Raw genomic sequence first — 24,916 nt, 5'->3', positions numbered from 1 at the left:
GTTCCTGGGCTGAGAGAAGGGAGAGGCGGGGCACACCTGCATTTGTAAAGACTGTGCCCTGGCCTCACACAATAGGGTCGTTAACCCTCCACTGATGTTTGGAGCCTGTGCTGAAAGGAGAGAGGGGGCACTCCCAGAACCAGTTGTAACTGGCTGGAACCTCCTCTCCCTACCATTGTAAAACACTGTAAGAACTGACTATAAGTACAGGGGAATTTTCCATACAATTTGGAGACTCTTGGAATCATCTTGGAACTGGACACCAAAGGCTGAAAAGACTCACCAGGAACCGCCATGGACTGCTGCTGCTGTGCTGACCTGTGACCTGCCTGGTCACTGTGAAGGACTTGCCACTTGCTGCCTTTCCCTTGTGCTGGCCTGTAGTTGGACCCTCCACCTGAGGACCTTGTCTTAAGATTCTGCTCCCCAGGGGCAGGGTGCTGTCGCCCCTGACCCCTGCATCCATTTCTTCACGAGGGGTGCTTCTGCGTGGGTGCGGCTGCCATAGCGCTGATTGCAGCCCGCTTATGGAGCCTTGGGAGCTCGTAGGCTCTTTGCTGCAATGTGCCCCTTTAAATAAGATCACCGCAGCAGCCCGGGAAGCTGGAAGAACACTCGCGCACTGCATCGGGTGCAGGCGAGTGTTTGCTCTGGCCCCAGGGGGGGTCTGATCTTCTTGTGGCTTCACGCCAGGACCAGGGGAAGGTGCGGGGAGTGCCCCCTTTCCCCCTGGCCTCTGCGTTAGGAGCATGACGCTCCTTTTCTGCTGTTAGGTAAAACGGGCATTATTGTGCCCCCCCAGCTTGGTGGAAGGGCCAGTGGAGGCCCGGGGGGGCCCCCAGAGATCACGGGTCCCGGGAGGGGCCTGTCATTAAACCGGAGGGGGTGCGTGGTGCTCCCCTCCTGCCCTAAGTTGATTTTGCTGATTTTGGCCCCCCTCGTGAGGGCCGGTTGAGGCCCTGGGGGTTTCCCCAGTAATCATGGTCCCCGGAGGGGCCTGTCAAAAAGAGAGGAGGTGCATGTTGCCCTCCTCTGACCCCAGAGTATAAGGGAGGCCCCCGTTTTGCGCATAGGAGCGACGGGGGCCCCATTGTTCGCCTTCTAGGCACTGGAGGTGCCTTCATCCAACCAGGTACTGTTTAAAGGACCAATATAGTTGCAATTCAAAGTTCTTTCTACAGACTTTTGTTTGATTCATATATTACCTACCTGCGTTTGATGTTTTTACATATGTGTATGCAAATGTTCCTTTTATGGACATGCTTGCTAATATGTTTTTCTAACTTGCCATATGTTTTCTAATGTTCCTACTAGGGGCATTTTATGATATTCTTATGACAAGTGCTATGATGTAATAACATGTTTTCCTGACTACTGCTTATGTTGCAGAATACAGAGTAACCTGTGTGTTATGTGTGACTACTGCTAGGATGCAGAGTAACTAATGTGTAACGTTCTGACAACTGCTAAGGTAGCAGGATAGTACTGATATGTGACGTTTGGTCTGATAAATGCCTTATGTACAATACAGTATATTTTCATATAATCTGGTGTTGTGTTTCCTTTGTGGTGGGGATATTGCGTCACATGTGTTGTGTGTGTGTTTTGCAAACGCTTTACACATTGCCTCTGGGTTAAGCCTGACTGCTCGTGCCAAGCTACCAAGGGGGTGAGTAGGGGTTATCTTGGACGTTATCCCTTGCCCTGACTAGAGTGGGTAAGTTCTGCCTGACTGAGGTGCATAACCTAGCCAACCAGAAATCCCATTTCTAACAGTGACAATATGCAAAAATTATCTCAGAGGATATACTTCCTTAGGAGGTAAGTAAAATACACAAAATATACACACAAACCAAAATCAGGTAAGTAAAACACTTAGAAATGTAGTGCAAACACTGTAGAACACAATAGAATGCAATAGGAGACAATAGGCCTAGGGGCAACACGAACCATATACTCCCAAAGTGGAATGCGAACCACAAATGGACCCCAGGCCTAGTGTAGTGTGTAGAGGGTCGCTGGGAGTGTAAGAAAACACTAAGGGTGTCCAAGATACCCCACCCCAAGACCCTGAAAAGTAGGAGTAAAGTTACCCTAATACCCCAGAAAGACAGTAAAGTCGAGATAGGGGATTCTGCAGTCAACAACTGAATGGAAAGCACTGAAGACGGATTCCTGGACCTGAGGACCAGCAATGGAAGGGGACCAAGTCCAAGAGTCACGCAAGTGTCCGGGGGGGGGGGAGGGCAGGAGCCCACTAAACCCCGGATGAAGGTGCAAAACGGCTGCCTCCGGGTGGAAGAAGCCGAAGATTCTGCAACAACAGAAGGTGCCAGGAACTTCTCCTTTGGTCAGAAGATGTCCCACGGCGTGCTGGAGGATGCAGAATTGTTTCCATGAAGAAAGACCGCAAACAAGCCTTGCTAGGTGCAAGAGTCGCAGTTGAAGGTTTTGGGTGTTGCCAGGGCCCAGGAAGGACCAGGAGGTCGCCCCTTAGAGGAGGAGACAGAGGGGGCGCTCAGCAACAGAGAGCCCACGCAGAAGCATGCAGCACCCGCAGAAGCACCTGAACAGGCGTTCAGGAATTCTTAGCACAGCGGTCGTCTTGGCACTACAACAGAGGGTCCCACGAAGCCGGTGGTCAACTCAGCGAGTTGAGCAATACAGGACGGAGTGCTGGGGACCTGGGCTAAGCTGTGCACAAAGGAATCCTTGCAAGAGTGCAGAGAAGCCCTAGCTGCCACAGTTCAAACAGTACGCAGGATTACTGTCTGCCGTGGGGAGGCAAAGACTTACCTCCATCAAATTTGGACAGAAGGGCCACTGGACTGTCGGGGACACTTGGATCCAGCTCCTGTGTTCCAGGGACCACGCTCGTCAAGATGAGAGGGGACCCAGAGGACCGATGTTGCAGAAGTTTGGTGACTGCGGTAGCAGGGGGAAGACTCTGGCCCTCATCCTGACCTTGGCGGGCGGCGGAGGCCGCCCGCCAAAGTCCCGCCGTCAGGTTACCGTTCCGCGGACGAAAGACCGCGGCGGTAATTCTGACATTCCCGCTGGGCTGGCGGGCGGCCGCCTTCAGGCCGCCCGCCAGCCCAGCGGGAAAGAGGCTTCCACGATGAAGCCGGCTCGGAATCGAGCCGGCGGAGTGGAAGCTGTGCGACGGGTGCAGTTGCACCCGTCGCGTATTTCACTGTCTGCGCAGCAGACAGTGAAATACATTTAGGGGCCCTCTTACGGGGGCCCCTGCAGTGCCCATGCCAGTGGCATGGGCACTGCAGGGGCCCCCAGGGGCCCCGCGACCCCCCCTACCGCCATCCGGTTCCCGGCGGGCGGACCGCCGGGAACTGGATGGCGGTAGGGGGGGTCGGAATCCCCTCGGCGGCGCAGCAAGCTGCGTCGCCTTGGAGGATTCCAACGGGCAGCGGAAAACCGGCGGGAGACCGCCGGTTTTCCTGCACTGACCGCGGCCAAAGCGCCGCGGTCAGAATGCCCTGCGGGGCACCGCCGGTCTGTCGGCGGTGCTCCCGCCGACCCTGGCCCCGGTGGTCTAAGACCGCCGGGGTTAGAATCACCCCCTCTGTCAACCCACTGGAGATTTCTTCGGGATTTCCAGTGCAGGTGGAAGGAAGACAGCCCTCAGAGCATGCACCACCAGGAAGCAGTCGAGAAAGCCGTCAGTATTAGGCGCTACAATGTTGCTGGTAGTCTTCTTGCTACTTTGTTGTGGTTTTGCAGGCGTCCTGGAGCAGTCAGTGGTCGATCCTTGGCAGAAGTCGAAGAGAGAAGTGCAGAGGAACTCTGGTGAGCTCTTGCATTCGTTATCTGATGAGAAACCCACAGGAGAGACCCTAAATAGCCTTCAGAGGAGGACTGGCTACAGAGAAAGGTAAGCACCTATCAGGAGGGGTCTCTGACGTTACCTGCTGGCACTGGCCACTCAGAGGTGTCCATTGTGCCTTCGCACGTCTGCATCCAAGATGGCAGGGGTCAGGGACACACTGGAGGAGCTCTGGGCACCTTCCCTTGGGAGGTGCTGGTCAGATGAGTGGTCACTCCCATTTCCTTTGTCCAGTTTCGCGGCAGAGCAGGGCTGGGGGGATCCCTGAACCAGTGTAGACTGGCTTATGCAAGGAGGGCACCATCTGTGCCATTCAAAGCATTTCCAGAGGCCAGGAGAGGGTACTCCTCTCAGGCCCTTCACACCTATTTCCAAAGGGAGAGGGTGTAACGCTCTCTCTCAGAGGAAATCCTTTGTTCTGCCTTCCTGGGACTGGGCTGCCCAGGCCCCAGGGGGGTAGAAACCTGCCTGAGGGTTGGCAGCAGCGGTAGCTGCAGAGAAAACCCCAGAGAGCTTGTTTGGCAGTACCTGGGCTCTATGCTGGAGCCCCAGGGATGCATGGAATTGTCCCCCCAATTCCATGATCCTAGACATGTTACATGGCCATGTTCGGAGTTACCATTGTGACGCTACATATAGGTATCGACCTATATGTAGTGAAAGTGTGTAATGGTGTCCCCGGACTCAAAGTCCAGGGAAATTGCCCTGAACAATGTGGGGGGGTCCTTGGCTAGTGCCAGGGTGCCCTCACACTTAAGAACTTTGCTCCTAACCTTCACTAAGTGAGGTTTAGACATATAGGTGACTTATAAGTTACTTAAGTGCAGTGTAAAATGGCTGTGAAATAACGTGGATGCTATTTCACTCAGGCTGCAGTGGCAGTCCTGTGTAAGAATTGTCTGAGCTCCCTATGAGTGGCAAAAGAAATGCTGCAGCCCATAGGGATCTCCTGGAACCCCAATACCCTGGGTACCTAGGTACCATATACTAGGGAATTATAAGGGTGTTCCAGTGTGTCAATAAGAATTGGTAAAATTAGTCACTAGCCTGCAGTGACAATTTTAAAAGCAGAGAGAGCAGAAACACAGGTTCTGGTTACCAGAGCCTCAGTGATACAGTTAGGCACCACACAGGGAACACATACAGGGCACACTTATGAGCACTGGGGTCCTGTCTGGCAGGGTCCCAGTGACACAAGCAACTAAAACAACATATATACAGTGAAATATGGGGGTAACATGCCAGGCAAGATGGTACTTTCCTTCACTTCTTCTCCCCAGATTAAGCCAGGTCCTCCATAAAGAAAGTCTTTAACTCATGGTGGAGGCCGCTTGGTAAGCCATGCACTCTCCCAATACCCTTCTAGCGGAAAGACTCCAGACGAGGCTCCTTTCAGGACAAGACCAGATGCACCAACTTCTACCCCACCAGTGGGCAACATATCCAGGGTAGAGGATTCAAAGGGAGCTCCGCTTCCTACAGTTCCGCTGAGTGATCATCCTTCCTCTCTTATAAAAGTGGGGTAAGATGGGTGGGGGTTTCCTCCAGGCCTGGAGATCCTTTACAGCAAATGCTTGGGTTTTACAAATGGCCCAAGATTTCCAAATAAAATTCTATGTTTTCCCTCATCAGGAACCATGGCCTCGTCCCCTTTAGTTTTTCTCCCAAGAGGCAGCCCTCATGGACGAGGACGTCTCTTCCCTACTGGACAAAGAGGCTGGTCCCCCGATGGTCCCACATCCCCATGGGTAAATCAGTAACATCTTTTTGGTGGACCAAAGCAATGAAGGGCAAAGCCCAGTCATCAACTAATGAGAATTCAATGAAAGGCTTGTCTACCGCGATTTCAAGATGGTGGGGATCCACTTCCTCAAAGATGTGTTACGTCACTCAGACTGGTTGGTCCGCTTGGACCTCGGAAACGCATACCCATCGATTCCAATTTTCCCCTGCATTGAAGGTTCCCCCAGTATGTTTGGTGCCAACAAACATTCGAATTTTCCACTCTGTCTCTTATGCCTCTAGTGCTTCATGAAGGTTCTCAAACCAGTCGTGAGACATCTAAGGGCTCAGAGGATACGCCTTATCATCCACCTCGATGACATGCTGATAATGGGTCAATGTCCACGTCATCTCTCTCTCCAACTTCAAACATTCATTAACCTTCTGAAGGGGGCAGGCTTTGTGATAAACGAGAAAAAGTCACTCCTGGTTTCTTCCCAGAGAGCAACTTTCCTCAGCTTCATCATGGACTCTACTACGACTGTCCACAGCCTTCCATCCCAGAAGGTGGCGAAGATTCGACACAAGTTGAGGAAGACCCTAGCCAAACCTCACACCTCGCTGAGGGAGATCACTCGCCTGGTGGGCTGCCTGTCGTCGTCCATCTAGGCCATCCTTCCAGGGCCCCTCCATAACTGAACCTTACAGAGGTTAAAGACTTCTCATTTGAAGAAAGAACTAACTTACTCCCAACTGGTGTCTCTCCCAGATAGGGCACTGGCAGAAATCAGCTGTGGCTGTCCCACAAGGAAGCATGGAATGGGAGAGTGATTTTTGGTTCGGCCCCAGACCTCATTAAAAAATTGGAAACTAGCAGGTCAGGTTGGGGTTGCCAGATGCAGAGAGTTTTCAACAGAACAGAAATTGAATGAAGCTTCTAACAGGCTCTTTCATGGTACAATGTTGGACAAAGAAGATTCAGTTGTGTGTCCTCCTCAAGATGAAAAATTTGTCAGCGGTTGTAGGAAAGTACCATCTTGCCTGGCATGTTACCCCCATTTTTCACTGTATATATGTTGTTTTAGTTGTATGTGTCACTGGGACCCTGGTATCCAGGGCCCCAGTGGTCATAAGTGTGCCTGACTGTGTTACCTGTGTAGTGACTAACTGTCTCACTGAGGCTCTGCTATCCAGAACCTCAGTGGTTATGCTCTCTCATTTCTTTCAAATTGTCACTAACAGACTAGTGACCAATTTTACCAGTTTACATTGGCATACTGGAACACCCTTATAATTCCCTAGTATATGGTACTGAGGTACCCAGGGTATTGGGGTTCCAGGAGATCCCTATGGGCTGCAGCATTTCTTTTGCCACCATTAGGGAGCTCTGACAATTCTTACACAGGCCTGCCACTGCAGCCTGAGTGAAATAACATCCACGTTATTTCACAGCCATTTACCACTGCACTTAAGTAACTTATAAGTCACCTATATGTCTAACCTTTACCTGGTAAAGGTTGGGTGCTAAGATACTTAGGGGGTCATTCTGACCCCGGCGGTCTAAGACCGCCGGGGCCAGGGTTGGCGGGAGCACCGCCGACAGGCCGGCGGTGCTCCCAAGGGCATTCCGACCGCGGCGTGGGCACTGCAGGGGCCCCCGTAAGAGGGCCCCTACAAGTATTTCACTGTCTGCTTGGCAGACAGTGAAATACGCGACGGGTGCAACAGCACCCGTCGCACCTTCCCACTCCGCCGGCTCGATTACGAGCCGGCATCCTCGTGGGAAGGGAGTTTTTCCCTGGGCTGGCGGGCGGTCTTTTGGCGACCGCCCGCCAGCCCAGGGAAAAACTTAGAATACCCTCCGCGGTCTACTGACCGCGGTGCGGTATTTCGGAGGGGGGAAATCTGGCGGGCGGCCTCCGCCGCCCGCCAGAGTTAGAATGACCCCCTTAGTGTGTGGGCACTCTGGCACTAGCCAAGGTGCCCCCACATTGTTCAGGGCCAATTCCCTGAACTTTGTAAGTGCGGGGACACCATTACACGCGTGCACTACATATAGGTCAATACCTATATGTAGCTTCACAATGGTAACTCCGAATATGGCCATGTAACATGTCTAAGATCATGGAATTGCCCCCTCTATGCCATCCTGGCATTGTTGGCACAATTCCATGATCCCAGTGGTCTGTAGCACAGACCCTGGTACTGCCAAACTGCCTTTCCTGGGGTTTCACTGCAGCTGCTGCTGCTGCCAACCCCTCAGACAGGTTTCTGCCCCCCTGGGGTCAAGCCAGGCTTGTCCCAGGATGGCAGAACAAAGGACTTCCTCTGAGAGAGGGTGTTACACCCTCTCCCTTTGGAAAATGGTGTGAAGGCAGGGGAGGAGTAGCCTCCCCCAGCCTCTGGAAATGCTTTCTTGGGCACAGATGTGCCCAATTCTGCATAAGCCAGTCTACACCGGTTCAGGGACCCCTTAGCCCTGCTCTGGCGCGAAACTGAACAAAGGAAAGGGGAGTGACCACTCCCCTGACCTGCACCTCCCCTGGGAGGTGTCCAGAGCTCCTCCAGTGTGCTCCAGACCTCTGCCATCTTGGAAACAGAGGTGCTGCTGGCACACTGGACTGCTCTGAGTGGCCAGTGCCACCAGGTGACGTCAGAGACTCCTTCTGAGAGGCTCCTTCAGGTGTTACTAGCCTATCCTCTCTCCTAAGTAGCCAAACCCTCTTTTCTGGCTATTTAGGGTCTCTGTCTCTGGCGAAACTTTAGATAATGAATGCAAGAGCTCATCAGAGTTCCTCTGCATCTCTCTCTTCACCTTCTGCCAAGGAATCGACTGCTGACCGCGCTGGAAGCCTGCAACACTGCAACATAGTAGCAAAGACGACTACTGCAACTCTGTAACGCTGATCCTGCCGCCTTCTCAACTGTTTTCCTGGTGGTGCATGCTGTGGGGGTAGTCTGCCTCCTCTCTGCACTAGAAGCTCCGAAGAAATCTCCCGTGGGTCGACGGAATCTTCCCCCTGCAACCGCAGGCACCAAAAAGCTGCATTACCAGTCCCTTGGGTCTCCTCTCAGCACGACGAGCGAGGTCCCTCGAATCCAGCAACTCTGTCCAAGTGACTCCCACAGTCCAGTGACTCTTCAGTCCAAGTTTGGTGGAGGAAAGTCCTTGCCTCACCTCGCTAGACTGCATTGCTGGGAACCGCGACTTTTGCAGCTACTCCGGCCCCTGTGCACTTCCGGCGGAAATCCTTTGTGCACAGCCAAGCCTGGGTCCACGGCACTCTAACCTGCATTGCACAACTTTCTAAGTTGGTCTCCGGCGACGTGGGACTCCTTTGTGTAAATTCGGGTGAGCACTGTTTCACGCATCCTCGTAGTGCCTGTTTCTGGCACTTCTCCGGGGGCTACCTGCTGCTGAGAGGGCTCCTTTTCTTGCTCGACGTCCCCTCTATCTCCTGGTCCAATTTGCGACCTCCTGGTCCCTCCTGGGCCACAGCAGTATCCAAAAACGCTAACCGCACGATTTGCAGCTAGCAAGGCTTGTTGGCGTTCTTTCGGCGGGAAAACACTTCTGCACGACTCTCCACGGGGAGAGGGATCCGTCCACCAAAGGGGAAGTCTCTAGCCCTTTTCGTTCCTGCAGAAACCTCAGCTTCTTCTGTCCAGTAGAAGCTTCTTTGCACCCACAGCTGGTATTTCCTGGGCATATGCCCATCTCCGACTTGCTTGTGACTTTTGGACTTGGTCCCCTTGTTCCACAGGTACCCTAGATTGGAAATCCATCGTTGTTGCATTGTTGGTTTGTGTCTTTCCTGCATTATTCCTCTATCACGACTTCTATGTCCTTGGGGGAACTTTAGTGCACTTTGCACTCACTTTTCAGGGTCTTGGGGAGGGCTAATTTTCTAACTCTCACTATTTTCTAATAGTCCCAGCGACCCTCTACAAGGTCACATAGGTTTGGGGTCCATTCGTGGTTCGCATTCCACTTTTGGAGTATATGGTTTGTGTTGCCCCTATCCCTATGTGTCCCCATTGCATCCTATTGTAACTATACATTGTTTGCACTGTTTTCTAAGACTATACTGCATATTTTTGGTATTGTGTACATATATCTTGTGTATATTTCCTATCCTCTCACTGAGGGTACACTCTAAGATACTTTGGCATATTGTCATAAAAATAAAGTACCTTTATTTTTAGTATAACTGTGTATTGTGTTTTCTTATGATATTGTGCAAGTGACACTTGTGGTACTGTAGTAGCTTCACACGTCTCCTAGTTCAGCCTAAGCTGCTCTGCTAAGCTACCATTATCTATCAGCCTAAGCTGCTAGACATCCTATACACTAATAAGGGATAACTGGGCCTGGTGCAAGGTGCAAGTACCCCTTGGTACTCACTACAAGCCAGTCCAGCCTCCTACATTGGTTGTGCAGCGGTGGGATAAGTGCTTTGAGACTACTTACCACTCTTGTCATTGTACTTTTCATAAGAGAAAAATATACAAAACAAGTTCAGTGTGTGTACACATAGCTAAAAAGTTTTGCATTTCCTCTTTTCACTCTTTTCTAAAGTGCTGAAAAGTACTTCTAAACTTTCAAAAAGTTCTTAAAAGTTTAAAAAGTTTTTTTTCTGTCTTTCTAAAAAGTTCTGAAAACGTTTTTCTCTTTTTCTATCACTTTAACTCTCTCTAAAAATGTCTGGCACAGGCCAAAATGTTGACCTGTCTAAGATTGCATATGATCACCTTAGCTGGAAAGGAGCAAGGAGTCTCTGCATAGAGAGAGGTTTGAGTGTAGGGAAGAATCCTTCCTTGGAACTGTTGCTTAATATGCTTAGAGAACAAAATAAGGCCAAAAGGGCCACATCTGTTGAAAAAGTAGCAAATGGTTCCCAATCTGATCCAGGGACTCCCCCAGGAAAGGATTCAGGAAAGAAAGTTCTTAGCCTGCCCATTACTAGACAGTCTAGCATAGTTGGTACTGAGGTGGAGTCACATCATCCAGATGATGTGCTCTCACATTACACTGTCAGCCAAGCTGTTAGGGTGGCCTCTGTAAGGGACAGGTCTCCTTCTGTTCATTCCCATCATACCTCTGTATCTAGGAATGTCCCTCCCACCAACCCTGATGACAGATTGTTAGAAAGGGAACTCAATAAGTTGAGGGTGGAACAAACCAGACTGAAGCTCAAAAAGCAACAGCTGGATTTGGATAGACAGTCTTTAGAAATAGAGAAGGAAAGACAGAAATTGGGTTTAGAAACCCATGGTGGCAGCAGCAGTATTCCCCATAGTCATCCTGTAAAAGAGCATGATTCCAGGAATCTGCACAAGATAGTTCCCCCTTATAAGGAGGGGGATGACATTAACAAGTGGTTTGCTGCACTTGAGAGGGCCTGTGTTGTACAGGATATCCCTCAAAGGCAGTGGGCTGCTATCCTATGGCTATCATTTAGTGGAAAAGGTAGGGATAGGCTCCTTACTGTGAAAGAAAGTGATGCCAATAATTTTACAGTACTTAAGAATGCACTCCTGGATGGTTATGGCTTAACCACTGAACAATACAGGATAAAGTTCAGAGAGACCAAAAAGGAGTCTTCACAAGACTGGGTTGATTTCATTGACCATTCAGTGAAGGCCTTGGAGGGGTGGTTAAATGGCAGTAAGGTTACTGACTTTGAAAGCCTGTATAACTTGATCTTGAGAGAGCATATTCTTAATAATTGTGTGTCTGATTTGTTGCACCAGTACTTGGTGGACTCTGATCTGACCTCTCCCCAAGAATTGGGAAAGAAGGCAGACAAATGGGTCAGAACAAGGGTGAACAGAAAAGTTCATACAGGGGGTGACAAAGATGGCAACAAAAAGAAGGATGGTAAGTCTTCTGACAAGGGTGGGGACAAATCTAAAAATGAGTCTTCATCAGGCCCACAAAAACACTCTGGTGGGGGTGGTGGGCCCAAATCCTCTTTTAATCAAAACAAATAAAAGAAACCATGGTGCTATTTATGTAAAGTAAAAGGCCATTGGACAACAGATCCCAGTTGTCCAAAGAAAAGCACCAAGCCTCCTACCACTGCAACCCCTACTGCTACCCCTAGTGTCCCTACTAATAGCAGTGGGGGTGGGAGCAAACCTACTAATAGCCAATCCAAGGGAGTAGCTGGGCTCACTATTGGTAACTTAGTTGGGGTTGGTCTTGTTAGGGAGACCACAGAGGCTGTGTTAGTCTCTGAGGGGGCTATTGATTTAGCCACCTTAGTTGCTTGTCCCCTTAATATGGATAAGTACAAGCAGCTACCCCTAATAAATGGTGTTGAGGTTCAGGCCTACAGGGACACTGGTGCCAGTGTGACTATGGTCATAGAGAAACTGGTCCACCCTGAACAACACCTACTTGGTCACCAGTACCAAGTAACCGATGCTCACAACAACACACTTAGCCACCCCATGGCTGTTGTAAATCTCAACTGGGGGGGGGGGTTTACTGGTCCAAAGAAAGTTGTGGTAGCCACAGATTTACCTGTAGACTGTCTACTAGGAAATGATTTGGAGACATCAGCTTGGTCAGATGTGGAGTTGGAGGCCCATGCAGCAATGCTGGGCATCCCAGGGCATATTTTTGCTTTAACCAGGGCTCAGGCCAAAAAGCAAAAAGGACAGGGAAGTTTGGATCCTGGAACAATGGACCAAGTGCTCCCTAAAGCTACGGCTAGTAGAAGCAAACCACTTCCTACTATCCCTCCCTCTACAGTGGATTCAACTTCTGAGGAAGAAGAATTCCCTCCCTGTGCAGAACCTACACCAGAGGAGCTTGATGCAGACACTGCTGAGCTTTTGGGTGAAGGGGGGCCTGCCAGAGAGGAGCTGAGTGTGGCACAGCAAACCTGTCCCACATTAGAGGGTCTGCGACAGCAAACTGTCAAACAGGCTAATGGGGATGTCAGTGACTCTCATAGAGTTTACTGGGAGGACAATCTCTTGTATACTGAGGCAAGGGATCCTAAACCTGGAGCTGCCAGGAGATTAGTGAACCCTCAGGAGTACGGAAAGTTCCTCCTAACTCTTGCTCACGACATTCCCCTAGCAGGGCATCTGGGACAAATGAAAACTTGGGACAAACTTGTTCCCTTGTTTCATTGGCCTCGGATGTCTGAGGACACAAAAGAATTTTGTAAGTCCTGTGGAACCTGTCAAGCCAGTGGCAAGACAGGTGGCACCCCAAAGGCACCCCTTATTCCACTGCCTGTGGTTGGGGTTCCCTTTGAAAGGGTAGGGGTTGACATAGTTGGCCCTCTTGACCCTCCTACTGCTTCAGGCAATAGATTCATCTTGGTGGTAGTGGACCATGCCACAAGATATCCTGAAGCTATTCCTTTAAGGACCACTACAGCTCCTGCAGTGGCAAAGCCCCTCCTGGGAATATTTTCCAGGGTGGGCTTCCCAAAGGAAGTAGTATCAGACAGGGGAAGCAATTTCATGTCTGCATACTTAAAGGCCATGTGGAAGGAGTGTGGTGTAACTTATAAATTCACTACACCCTATCATCCACAAACAAATGGACTGGTGGAGAGATTTAACAAAACTCTCAAAGGCATGATTATGGGTCTCCCTGAAAAACTCCGCAGGAGATGGGATATCCTTCTACCATGCTTCCTTTTTGCCTACAGGGAGGTACCCCAGAAAGGAGTGGGCTTTAGCCCCTTTGAACTTCTTTTTGGACACCCTGTTAGGGGTCCACTAACACTTGTAAAGGAGGGTTGGGAACAACCTTTAAAAGCTCCTAAGCAGGATATTGTGGATCATGTACTTGGCCTCAGATCAAGGATGGCTGAGTATATGAAAAAGGCCAGTAAAAACCTTCAGGCCAGCCAAGAGCTTCAGAAGCAATGGCATGATCAGAAGGCTGTTTTGGTTCAGTACCAACCAGGGCAGAAAGTGTGGGTCTTGGAGCCTGTGGCCCCAAGAGCACTCCAAGATAAATGGAGTGGACCCCACACAATTGTTGAGAAAAAGGGTGAAGTCACCTATTTAGTTGACTTAGGCACTGCAAGGAGTCCCCTTAGGGTACTCCATGTAAACCGCCTGAAACCCTACTATGACAGGGCTGATCTCACCCTGCTCATAGCAACTGATGAGGGACAGGAAGAAAACAGTGATCCTCTACCTGATCTCTTCTCTTCCACAGAACATGATGCTCTTGTGGAAGGTGTAGTTTTGGCTGATTGTCTTACTGCTGAGCAGAAAGACCATTGCATAAATCTCCTAGATCAATTCTCTGAACTCTTCTCTACTGTGCCAGGTACCACTTCTTGGTGTGAGCACACTATAGATACTGGAGACAGTTTACATGTCAAAAGTAAAATCTACAGGCAGCCTGACCATGTCAGGGACTGCATAAAGCAAGAGGTCCAGAAAATGTTAGAACTATGAGTGGTTGAGCACTCTGAAAGTCCATGGGCTTCTCCTGTGGTACTTGTACCAAAACCCCATTCCAAAGATGGAAAGAAGGAAATGCGGTTTTGTGTAGACTATAGAGGTCTCAACTTGGTAACCAAAACTGATGCTCACCCTATACCCAGGGCAGATGAGCTCATAGATACACTGGCATCTGCCAAGTATCTAAGCACTTTTGATTTGACTGCAGGGTATTGGCAGATCAAATTATCAGAAGATGCTAAACCTAAAACAGCATTTTCAACCATTGGAGGACATTACCAGTTTACTGTAATGCCTTTTGGATTGAAGAATGCACCTGCCACTTTTCAGAGGTTGGTGAACACAGTCCTGCAAGGGCTGGAAGCTTTCAGTGCAGCATATTTGGACGATATAGCTGTCTTTAGCTCCAGCTGGGATGATCACCTGGTCCACCTATGGAAAGTTTTGGAGGCCCTGCAAAAGGCAGGCCTCACTATCAAGGCTTCAAAGTGCCAGATAGGGCAGGGTAAGGTGGTTTATCTGGGACACCTTGTTGGTGGGGAACAGATTGCACCACTACAGGGGAAAATCCAAACAATTATTGATTGGGTTCCCCCTACTACACAGACTCAGGTGAGAGCCTTCCTAGGCCTCACTGGGTATTACAGGAGGTTCATTAAGAACTATGGCTCCATTGCAGCCCCTCTTAATGACCTCACTTCCAAGAAAATGCCTAAAAAGGTATTATGGACAGCAAACTGTCAGAAAGCTTTTGAGGAGCTGAAGCAGGCCATGTGCTCTGCACCTGTCCTGAAAAGCCCTTGTTACTCTAAAAAATTCTATGTCCAAACTGATGCATCTGAATTAGGAGTAGGGGCAGTCCTATCACAACTTAATTCTGAGGGCCAGGATCAACCTGTTGCTTTTATTAGTAGGAGGTTGACCCCTAGAGAAAAGCGTTGGTCTGCCATTGAGAGGGAGGCCTTTGCTGTGGTCTGGGCACTGAAGAAGTTGAGGCCATACCTGTTTGGCACTCACTTCATTGTTCAGACAGACCACAAACCTCTACTTTGGCTAAAACAAATGAAAGGTGAAAATCCTAAATTATTGAGGTGGTCCATATCCCTACAGGGAATGGACTATACAGTGGAACATAGACCTGGGAGTAGCCACTCCAATGCAGATGGACTCTCCAGATATTTCCACTTAGACACTGAAGACTCATCAGGTCATGGCTAGTCTTATTGTCATTCGTTTGGGGGGGGGGTTGTGTAGGAAAGTACCATCTTGCCTGGCATGTTACCCCCATTTTTCACTGTATATATGTTGTTTTAGTTGTATGTGTCACTGGGACCCTGGTATCCAGGGCCCCAGTGCTCATAAGGGTGCCTGAATGTGTTACCTGTGTAGTGACTAACTGTCTCACTGACGCTCTGCTAATCAGAACCTCAGTGGTTATGCTCTCTCATTTCTTTCAAATTGTCACTAACAGGCTAGTGACCAATTTCACCAATTTACATTGGCTTACTGGAACACCCTTATAATTCCCTAGTATATGGTACTGAGGTACCCAGGGTATTGGGGTTCCAGGAGATCCATATGGTCTGCAGCATTTCTTTTGCCACCCATAGGGAGCTCTGACAATTCTTACACAGGCCTGCCACTGCAGCCTGAGTGAAATAACGTCCACGTTATTTCACAGCCAGTTTACACTGCACTTAAGTAACTTATAAGTCACCTATATGTCTAACCTTTACCTGGTAAAGGTTAGGTGCAAAGTTACTTAGTGTGAGGGCACCCTGGCACTATCCAAGGTGCCCCCACATTGTTCAGGGCCAATTCCCTGAACTTTGTGAGTGCGGGGACACCATTACACGAGTGTACTACATATAGGTCACTACCTATATGTAGCTTCACAATGGTAACTCCGAATATGGCCATGTAACATGTCTAAGATCATGGAATTGCCCCCTCTATGCCATCCTGGCATTGTTGGCACAATTCCATCATCCCAGTGGTCTGTAGCACAGACCCTGGTACTGCCAAACTGCCTTTCCTGGGGTTTCACTGCAGCTGCTGCTGCTGCCAACCCCTCAGACAGGTTTCTGCCCCCCTGGGGTCAAGCCAGGCTTGTCCCAGGATGGCAGAACAAAGGACTTCCTCTGAGAGAGGGTTTTACACCCTCTCCCTTTGGAAAATGGTGTGAAGGCAGGGGAGGAGTAGCCTCCCCCAGCCTCTGGAAATGCTTCCTTGGGCACAGATGTGCCCAATTCTGCATAAGCCAGTCTACACCGGTTCAGGGACCCCTTAGCCCTGCTCTGGCGCGAAACTGGACAAAGGAAAGGGGAGTGACCACTCCCCTGACCTGCACCTCCCCTGGGAGGTGTCCAGAGCTCCTCCAGTGTGCTCCAGACCTCTGCCATCTTGGAAACAGAGGTGCTGCTGGCACACTGGACTGCTCTGGATGGCCAGTGCCACCAGGTGACATCAGAGACTCCTTCTGATAGGCTCCTTCAGGTGTTAGTAGCCTATCCTCTCTCCTAAGTAGCCAAACCCTCTTTTCTGGCTATTTAGGGTCTCTGTCTCTGGGGAAACTTTAGATAACGAATGCAAGAGCTCATCAGAGTTCCTCTGCATCTCTCTCTTCACCTTCTGCCAAGGAATCGACTGCTGACCGCGCTGGAAGCCTGTAACACTGCAACATAGTAGCAAAGACGACTACTGCAACTCTGTAACGCTGATCCTGCCGCCTTCTTGACTGTTTTCCTGGTGGTGCATGCTGTGGGGGTAGTCTGCCTCCTCTCTGCACTAGAAGCTCCGAAGAAATCTCCTGTGGGTCGACGGAATCTTCCCCCTGCAACTGCAGGCACCAAAAAGCTGCATTACCGGTCCCTTGGGTCTCCTCTCAGCACGACGAGCGAGGTCCCTTGAATCCAGCAACTCTGTCCAAGTGACTCCCACAGTCCAGTGACTCTTCAGTCCAAGTTTGGTGGAGGTAAGTCCTTGCCTCACCTCGCTAGACTGCATTGCTGGGAACCGTGACTTTTGCAGCTACTCCGGCCCCTGTGCACTTCCGGCGGAAATCCTTTGTGCACAGCCAAGCCTGGGTCCACGGCACTCTAACCTGCATTGCACAACTTTCTAAGTTGGTCTCCGGCGACGTGGGACTCCTTTGTGTAACTTCGGGTGAGCACCGTTTCACGCATCCTTGTAGTGCCTGTTTCTGGCACTTCTCCGGGGGCTACCTGCTGCTGAGAGGGCTCCTTTTCTTGCTCGACGTCCCCTCTATCTCCTGGTCCAATTTGCGACCTCCTGGTCCCTCCTGGGCCACAGCAGCTTCCAAAAACGCTAACCGCACGATTTGCAGCTAGCAAGGCTTGTTGGCGTTCTTTCGGCGGGAAAACACTTCTGCACGACTCTCCACGGCGAGAGGGATCCGTCCACCAAAGGGGAAGTCTCTAGCCCTTTTCGTTCCTGCAGAAACCTCAGCTTCTTCTGTCCAGTAGAAGCTTCTTTGCACCCACAGCTGGCATTTCCTGGGCATATGCCCATCTCCGACTTGCTTGTGACTTTTGGACTTGGTCCCCTTGTTCCACAGGTACCCTAGATTGGAAATCCATCGTTGTTGCATTGTTGGTTTGTGTCTTTCCTGCATTATTCCTCTATCACGACTTCTATGTCCTTGGGGGAACTTTAGTGCACTTTGCACTCACTTTTCAGGGTCTTGTGGGGGGCTAATTTTCTAACTCTCACTATTTTCTAATAGTCCCAGCGACCCTCTACAAGGTCACATAGGTTTGGGGTCCATTCGTGGTTCGCATTCCACTTTTGGAGTATATGGTTTGTGTTGCCCCTATCCCTATGTGTCCCCATTGCATCCTATTGTAACTATACATTGTTTGCACTGTTTTCTAAGACTATACTGCATATTTTTGGTATTGTGTACATATATCTTGTGTATATTTCCTATCCGCTCACTGAGGGTACACTCTAAGATACCTTGGCATATTGTCATAAAAATAAAGTACCTTTATTTTTAGTATAACTGTGTATTGTGTTTTTTTTTATGATATTGTGCAAGTGACACTTGTGGTACTGTAGTAGCTTCACACGTCTCCTAGTTCAGCCTAAGCTGCTCTGCTAAGCTGCCATTATCTATCAGCCTAAGCTGCTAGACACCCTATACACTAATAAGGGATAACTGGGCCTGGTGCAAGGTGCAAGTACCCTTGGTACTCACTACAAGCCAGTCCAGCCTCCTACAGCGGTCCAATATATCAACCATCTGGGGGCACTCACTCCAAGGCTCCAATTTTTGGCTGCACTGTCTGGACCATCAAATCTCAGTCACGGCAGAATATCTTCCCGGGCAAGCGAAGCGAACAGGCACTCCCTTCATCTTTGGGATTCTAGCCTGTGGAAACTACATCCAGAAGTCTTTGCCAAGCTTCAGGGTACCTTTCTCTGTAGACCTTTGGTGTGCTGGCTGGACCACCAACTACCCCACTTCTTCAGTTAGAGACCGGACCCGCTGGTGGCAGCGACAGACGCCTTCCTTTAGGACTGGAGTAAGGAGAAGGGTTATGTATTCCCTCCATTTGCAATGATCAACCAGCTCAACTCAGGAGGTAACATTCAGAAGTAGTGTTGATAACACCATTTTGGAGATCTCAAGTCTGGTTTCCAGCTCTTCTGGAACTTTCCTGGGATTTTCCAGTTTCACCCTGCTTCAGAACTGGTGATGGAAGGCTCCTTAACCCTGATGGCGTGGCAGATTACAGGAGATGATGGTTGACCCTGGGCCTTTCGAGACAAGCTGAAGACCTCTTGTCCAAGGCTTGGGCAGGCAGTACAGTGAAACGTTACAGGGCAGTATGGACACGCTGGTGCATGCAAAGGGGTGTGGATCCTGTGGTTGCAGATGTAGTTCAAGTGCTTCATTTCTTGGCTAGTCTGGTGAAGAAAGGTTTAGTGTATCGATCCATCAATACCTTCAGTTTCACAGTTTTGCAGGTTCACCGTTTCGGTAGGACACGCCCTTCTGGATGGTTCACCAATGGCATCATTCAAGGGATTTGTCTCTCGCTTTTTCCGGAGCCACATTATTTAGCTCTTTGGGATGCTGACCAGGTGCTGTAGGTGCTGAACATTTTCTTGTCTTGGCAACATAACAGATTTTTGTCCAGAAAGGAGCTTTAGGCTAAATTAGCAATGACTTGTGCCTGTTATCTTTCAGGAGAGTCTCAGATGTTCGAGTCCTGGATATATTGCAGTGCGCCTTCTCCCCATCTGGAGTTTCCTTTACGGTAAATAGGAGAGCCAAGTCCAATACCAGGGTTATTTCTTACCTTGCATTTCCAGATTCCCCTAAACTGTGTGTGTCGTGCAATGCCTCAAGGCATATGAAGAGATGTCTTCCATGTTTCGCCCACCTGGTGAGCACCAGGTCCTAATCGCGTTGCAGAAACCGCACAGGGCAGTCTCTTCCCCCACCACAGAATGGTGGGTGCGGTGGGTCATGCAGGAGGCTGGCATTGATCTCAAGGTTTTTGGAGCACATTCCACTTGAGGGCCAATGGCTTCAAAGGCTTTTAGCCTTAGTGCCCATTTGGAGGATATTATGATTTCAGCACACTGGTCTTTTGTCTCCACTTTTAAGAGGCTGGTGCTGGATATGGCTCATTTAGTCATGAGCAAGCTTTGCCCCAGCATAATCCTCGCCTCCATTCCTGATATAAAATGAAAAATGTCCTACCTGCTGTAATGGAAAGATTAAAATCTATTAAGGACACAGGGGCAAGGATTGTCCCACCGGGTGAGAATCTTAACCCCCAACCCTCACGTGACTGGTAGGTAATCATTTTTCCTAGTATGTTATTATATGTTATATGATGCAGTGTTGTAATACAGCATTATGACCGTGATGTTAAGAAAGTTGTTTTGCTAAGGTTTCTCCGACATGGCACCTGGTAATTTTTTTTTAAATCATGCATGAAATAAACTTCAATATCTTCTTAGCCTTTGTTTTATGCATCCTCAAAACCAACATGCCCCCCCTGGATCCAACCCCCACCCCCCACCCCCCATTCCCACCATAGCCCCTCAAAAAACACCCCTACTCAAACCCCCACCCACCCAATACCCTACCAAATGGGGCGGTCGACTAAGTCTGTAAGATGAACAGGGTGCCCCCCTCCTAGTCTCTTAGAACTTTCCCGCGACTAAAAAAAAAAATATATATATTATATATGCATATATATATATATATATCTTTCTTTTTTTTAATATCTACTGCTTGCATCATCCCGCAGCTAAATAAGAAAACACATAACAAAAAAAGGAGAACATTTCTTTCAAACACCAAACTAGTGCAGCCCATATCGCTGCTCATTTTCCCTGATTCTATCCCCAGGCTTTACCCCTCCTCTCATCACCCTCCTCTTCCATAGCCTCTTCTATAGCTCCCTTATCCGTACAGTTCTTTAGATATTTACACCACCTCCACCCCGTTCCATCCTTTCCCTCTCCCCGGCTACGTCAAAGACAGCAAATATTCTTTAGCTTTGTTCTCTGACATAAACATCTGTACAGTTCCTTTAAATACTGTCTTAAGTCGAGCTGGGGCCAGCAAAAAAGCTTTGCCTCCCTTCTCCTGGAAGGAGCTGATCAGTTGTCTCAGATGCCAGCGTCTCTCTACAGTTGCATGACAAAAGTTGGGGCGGGAAAAAAAGTGACACCCTCACAGCTTATCTTGGAGTTAGGGCGAGCCTTTTCATAAACTATCTGCCGCAACAAATAGTTGCCAAAATAGACAATTAGGGCTCTAGGTTGCTGCAAGCCAGACCCAGCTCCTCCTGTCGTCATTTGTTTCTTTAGATAAAGTGGAAACCGATGAGCTCTTTGAATCTCCTTCTCCCAGTCCCAGCCAGCCTGTTCTGGAAATGCTGCCTTAAACAGCCTGATTAAATAGACCCTTGCATCTTGCCCTTCTATTCCTTCTTGAACCCCAGGATACGTAGATTGTTGCGGCATTGCCGATTTTCAAAGTCCTCAATCTTCCATTGAATGTTGATGAGCTGAGTGTCATGCATAGCGGCTTGTTGTGCCACTGCTCCCAGGTCTGTTTCCAGGACTTCAGGGCGAGTCTCAATCGCGGCAATCCGTTCACCAATTTCTGAGCAGGACTTTGCTCTCTTACTGACTGCAACTTGTAGTTGCTTTGTGGCCACTCTGACTTTTTAGTTGTCCCCCTGTGTCTGTTTAAGTTGCACCATAATAGTCTCATAAATAAGAGCCAGCGAGGGAGGAGTCATTTTTAACTTCGTGTCATCTTTCTCATGGCCACCTGAGATGTCTAAAAGCTCCTCCATCAGGTGCAGGATTTGTTGTGTTCCCGAATAGTCCCAGGACATTGCTCTCGACCCCGCCCCTTTCTCTTTATTCTGTTTTTCTTTATTTTCTCCACATCTCTGTCACCTCGCCCTCCAGGTCACTTAATCGCAGTCTGTCTTAGCATGGAGGAAGGAGCAGAAAGGTTACTCCCTATTTCCGAATCCGTGGAAGAACTACTGCAAGCGTCATCCGAATCCCTGGACACGTCCGAAAAAACATTCTCACCACCCTAGCCTGCCACGTGATTATCCTCTTTCCCCTGCTGAAAGTTGCAGGGATTGCAGGGAGCCGGTAGGGTACATGCTGAGGCAGACAACTTCTCTTCTGCAATTACGATTCCTGCCGCCCCTGTCGGACATCAGGCCCTGGTGCGCAACCTGTGAGTTCTGACGCTGCTTCACGGTTTTTACAACAGCAATATCTTGTAACTTTTGATTGATTTTTTTCCTCAGACAGTGCTCACTGCCCATTGTCGCTGATATTAGACATAGCGAGGCATAAGGAATCCAAAGACAGGCCCTTTACAGTATTACTTTGACCCATAAGTCCATTCTCCGCATTAGTATCGTACATCTGGGACAGTTCCCTGTCTTCAAAAGTTGTGGGCACCGAAGTTACCATAGACACTGGATTACTACTATCACCCCTTGCCTCAGTCACAGCTGTAGCCCTTGTCTGTAAATGATCGGAGTTAGGAGATTTCTTATCTGTATTGTCTGCTAGGACTCCCACGGGTTGCGGGGCTTTAAACATTAAGGGGATTATTACCCCCCCCATGCGCGCCGGCCGATCTGGCCTCATTTCTCAACTTACAGTTTTGGTCCATCACTATGTGGTTGCTTTCCATGGCCTCCTGAGCCACCTCAGCTCTTGTTGTAGCTTGTCCCTGAGTGCTGCCATTGCTGCCACTCCTGGAAGCGCCTCCTCGAGATGGAAGATGGGAGAGATGACAATCCTGCGTTCCCAGCTTCACTCGACTCCCACGCACAACCTTAGGGGCCATTGCTGCTTGTAGGCCTGCTTGAGCCAGAAAGGAGCGGGGAAGCACCAGAGCACAAAAAGCACGAAGGGCCACCAAGTTGTTGTTGCTGCCGCAAATGCGGAGGCGGAGTCGAATTGCTGGGTTACAAAAACAATTTGGCAGCCGATTATAGCAGAACCTGCCAGAGCCGCGGCACCGTCCTGCCGCATCATCCGCTCTCATTCTCTGCGAGCGCGAGCAAGCAAAACAAACATCGGAGCCGCAAGGGAGAGAGAGCCTCCAGCCGCTAGCAACGTGCACCCGCCATGGAACCTGGTATTGATGCTTCTCTTTCTTCCTAGGGACTGAGACTGGGAAACAGGACTTGATGGATGTGTGGTGGCTGATCTCGAGTGAAGACAGAGGCTGGGACAACATGGACAATAGACTTTATGGGTCTCTGCTGGGGCCTGATTGGTCATGTACTAATGCCTATGTTTGGATGTTTTGTCTGTTCCATTCCCAAAGGTTCTTGGGATTTGTAGTTTACACAAAGTGTGAATATGGCTGCTATTGATTACAGCGAAGGAAGAAAAGCATACTCCTCGCCTCCGTGTCCTTAATGGAAATAAAGGTTTCCTTTACGAAAGCTAGGAAATGTTTCATTCAGGTAAGGAAATCTTTAAGACCACGAGCAATGGAGCTTAGTTGCAGCAGTTTTAATAAACAGCACTGAAGCTGGTGAAAAAGCATGAAACGGTTGTTGATACTGCTGCACCAAAGTACACACCATAATTCACAATGTGACCGTTCTACGAGAAACTTCTTTCTTAATCTGCACACTCACGGTTTGTCGTTAAATGTAAATAAGGGAAGGTGGGAGTTGCTAGTGGGATTGACCCAAAGTACACACACTGTAGAAGTTATATTCAGTCTCAACCATTTAATGAACGTAACCAGTGCTCACTCTATTCGTTAAAGTTCCATCGATAATTAGGAATGTACAAATGTGTCAATATTCTGATATTTCAGTTTAGGAACAGAACTGAAATATATTTATGTTTTACATTGTTTTAAGAATGGTTATTCTTTGAAATCCGTAGAAAATTTGTAACAATACAAATTAATCTATAAACACATTCTGGATGAGGTCACGCGACAGAGCACAGTGTGATATTCTGAACGGGGTCATGTGATGAAGTACAGCTTGTGAGTTTCTGAATGAGATCACATGACAGTCTGTGATATGCTGGGATATGCTGAGTGGGATCACATGATGCAGGACGATAGGTTAAATAATGCAGCCCAGCCTGCAATAATTCAAAAAGGGCTGTGTGACAGGGCACAATCTGTGATATTCTGAATACTGGCTCATGGCACAGCATCATCTGTGACACTTTGAATCTGGCCACACAACAATGCACAGAGTCTGATATTTTGAACAAGGTCACAGGATAGCACAGCTTTATTCTGAAAGGGGTGAAATGGCACAGCGGAGAGTTTAAAATTCTGAATAGGGTCACCCGAGACTGCAAAGTCTGAAATTCTGTACCAGGTGACAGGACAGCATAGTCTGATATTCTGAATGGAGTCACATGACACTGACCGGTCTGTGATATTCTTAAAAATGTCACATGACAGAGAAAAATCTGATATTCTGAATGGGATCACATGACACAGAATGGTCCGTGATATTCTTAAAGAGGTCACATAATAGAGGAGAGTCTGATATTCTGAATGGGATCATGTGACACAGACCGGTCCGTGATATTCTTAAAGAGGTCACATGATAGAGAAGAGTCTGATATTCTGAATGGAGTCACATGACACAGACCAGTCTGTGATATTCTTAAAGAGGTCACATGATAGAGAAGAGTCTGATATTCCAAATGAAGTCACATGACCCAGCCTATCATATTCTTTATACCGTGTCGGAGTGTCAGTGTATAAGGAGTTTGCTCTATACTGGACCTGCCTGTACATTGCGCTGGGCTGTCAGAACAGAAGCATTTGCAGTTAGTTTAACTTGTCTGAATGTTATATTGGGTTGTCAGAATACAGGTCACTGTAAATTGACCCTCTATGCTGATCGCGCATGTTCTCACGTACATTCAACGCATCACACACAATATGAATGGAGCACTTCTGTATTGTCTTGTATTTACGAGGCAGTGTCTCACCTTCAGGAGGTCCAATTCTGGTTCCTTGCATTTTTTCTCTAGATCTGCTATCAGGGCGTTGAGAGAGGTGATTTGATTGGACAGTTTGGAGATATTTGCATTTTCTACCATGGTAATTTTCTTCTCCAACTCCTCCAGTTCCCTGTACAGCGTTTGCTCTTTATCTCTCAGGAGCTGGCGCAGCTGTTCAATCTCAGACTCAATTTTCTGCTTCTCGGCTCTCACCTTGTTCTGTCAGCATCAAAGAAATGATGGTTAGATTCTGGGAAGCTTCCAGTGACAGAGCCCACCCCTTCCTTCCCTCTCAAGATATTCAAGAAAGATGATGACTGAAGCAAGAAATCTGATGTTGAATCGCTTGAATATAGTGATAATTATATGTTTCAGGAAGTTAAT

The 24,916-nt window shown here is 48.8% G+C and overlaps 1 protein-coding gene across 1 annotated transcript in view; it reads right to left on the bottom strand.

Annotated features, from left to right (window-relative positions):
* The window catches only part of LOC138278803 (E3 ubiquitin-protein ligase TRIM11-like), a 904,985-nt gene that overhangs the window by 67,890 nt on the left and 812,179 nt on the right, over positions 1-24,916 (bottom strand). Inside the window, exon 3 of the mRNA XM_069219316.1 lies at positions 24,521-24,751. Coding sequence (XP_069075417.1) covers positions 24,521-24,751 — 231 coding nt within the window. The remainder of the gene's footprint in view (positions 1-24,520; positions 24,752-24,916) is intronic.

Source organism: Pleurodeles waltl, unplaced genomic scaffold (genome assembly GCF_031143425.1).
Source record: "Pleurodeles waltl isolate 20211129_DDA unplaced genomic scaffold, aPleWal1.hap1.20221129 scaffold_59, whole genome shotgun sequence".
In the NCBI taxonomy this organism is placed as follows: Eukaryota; Metazoa; Chordata; class Amphibia; order Caudata; family Salamandridae; genus Pleurodeles; species Pleurodeles waltl.
Note: the sequence above shows the minus strand (reverse complement) of the source record. Positions and strands in the feature narration are given on the sequence as shown.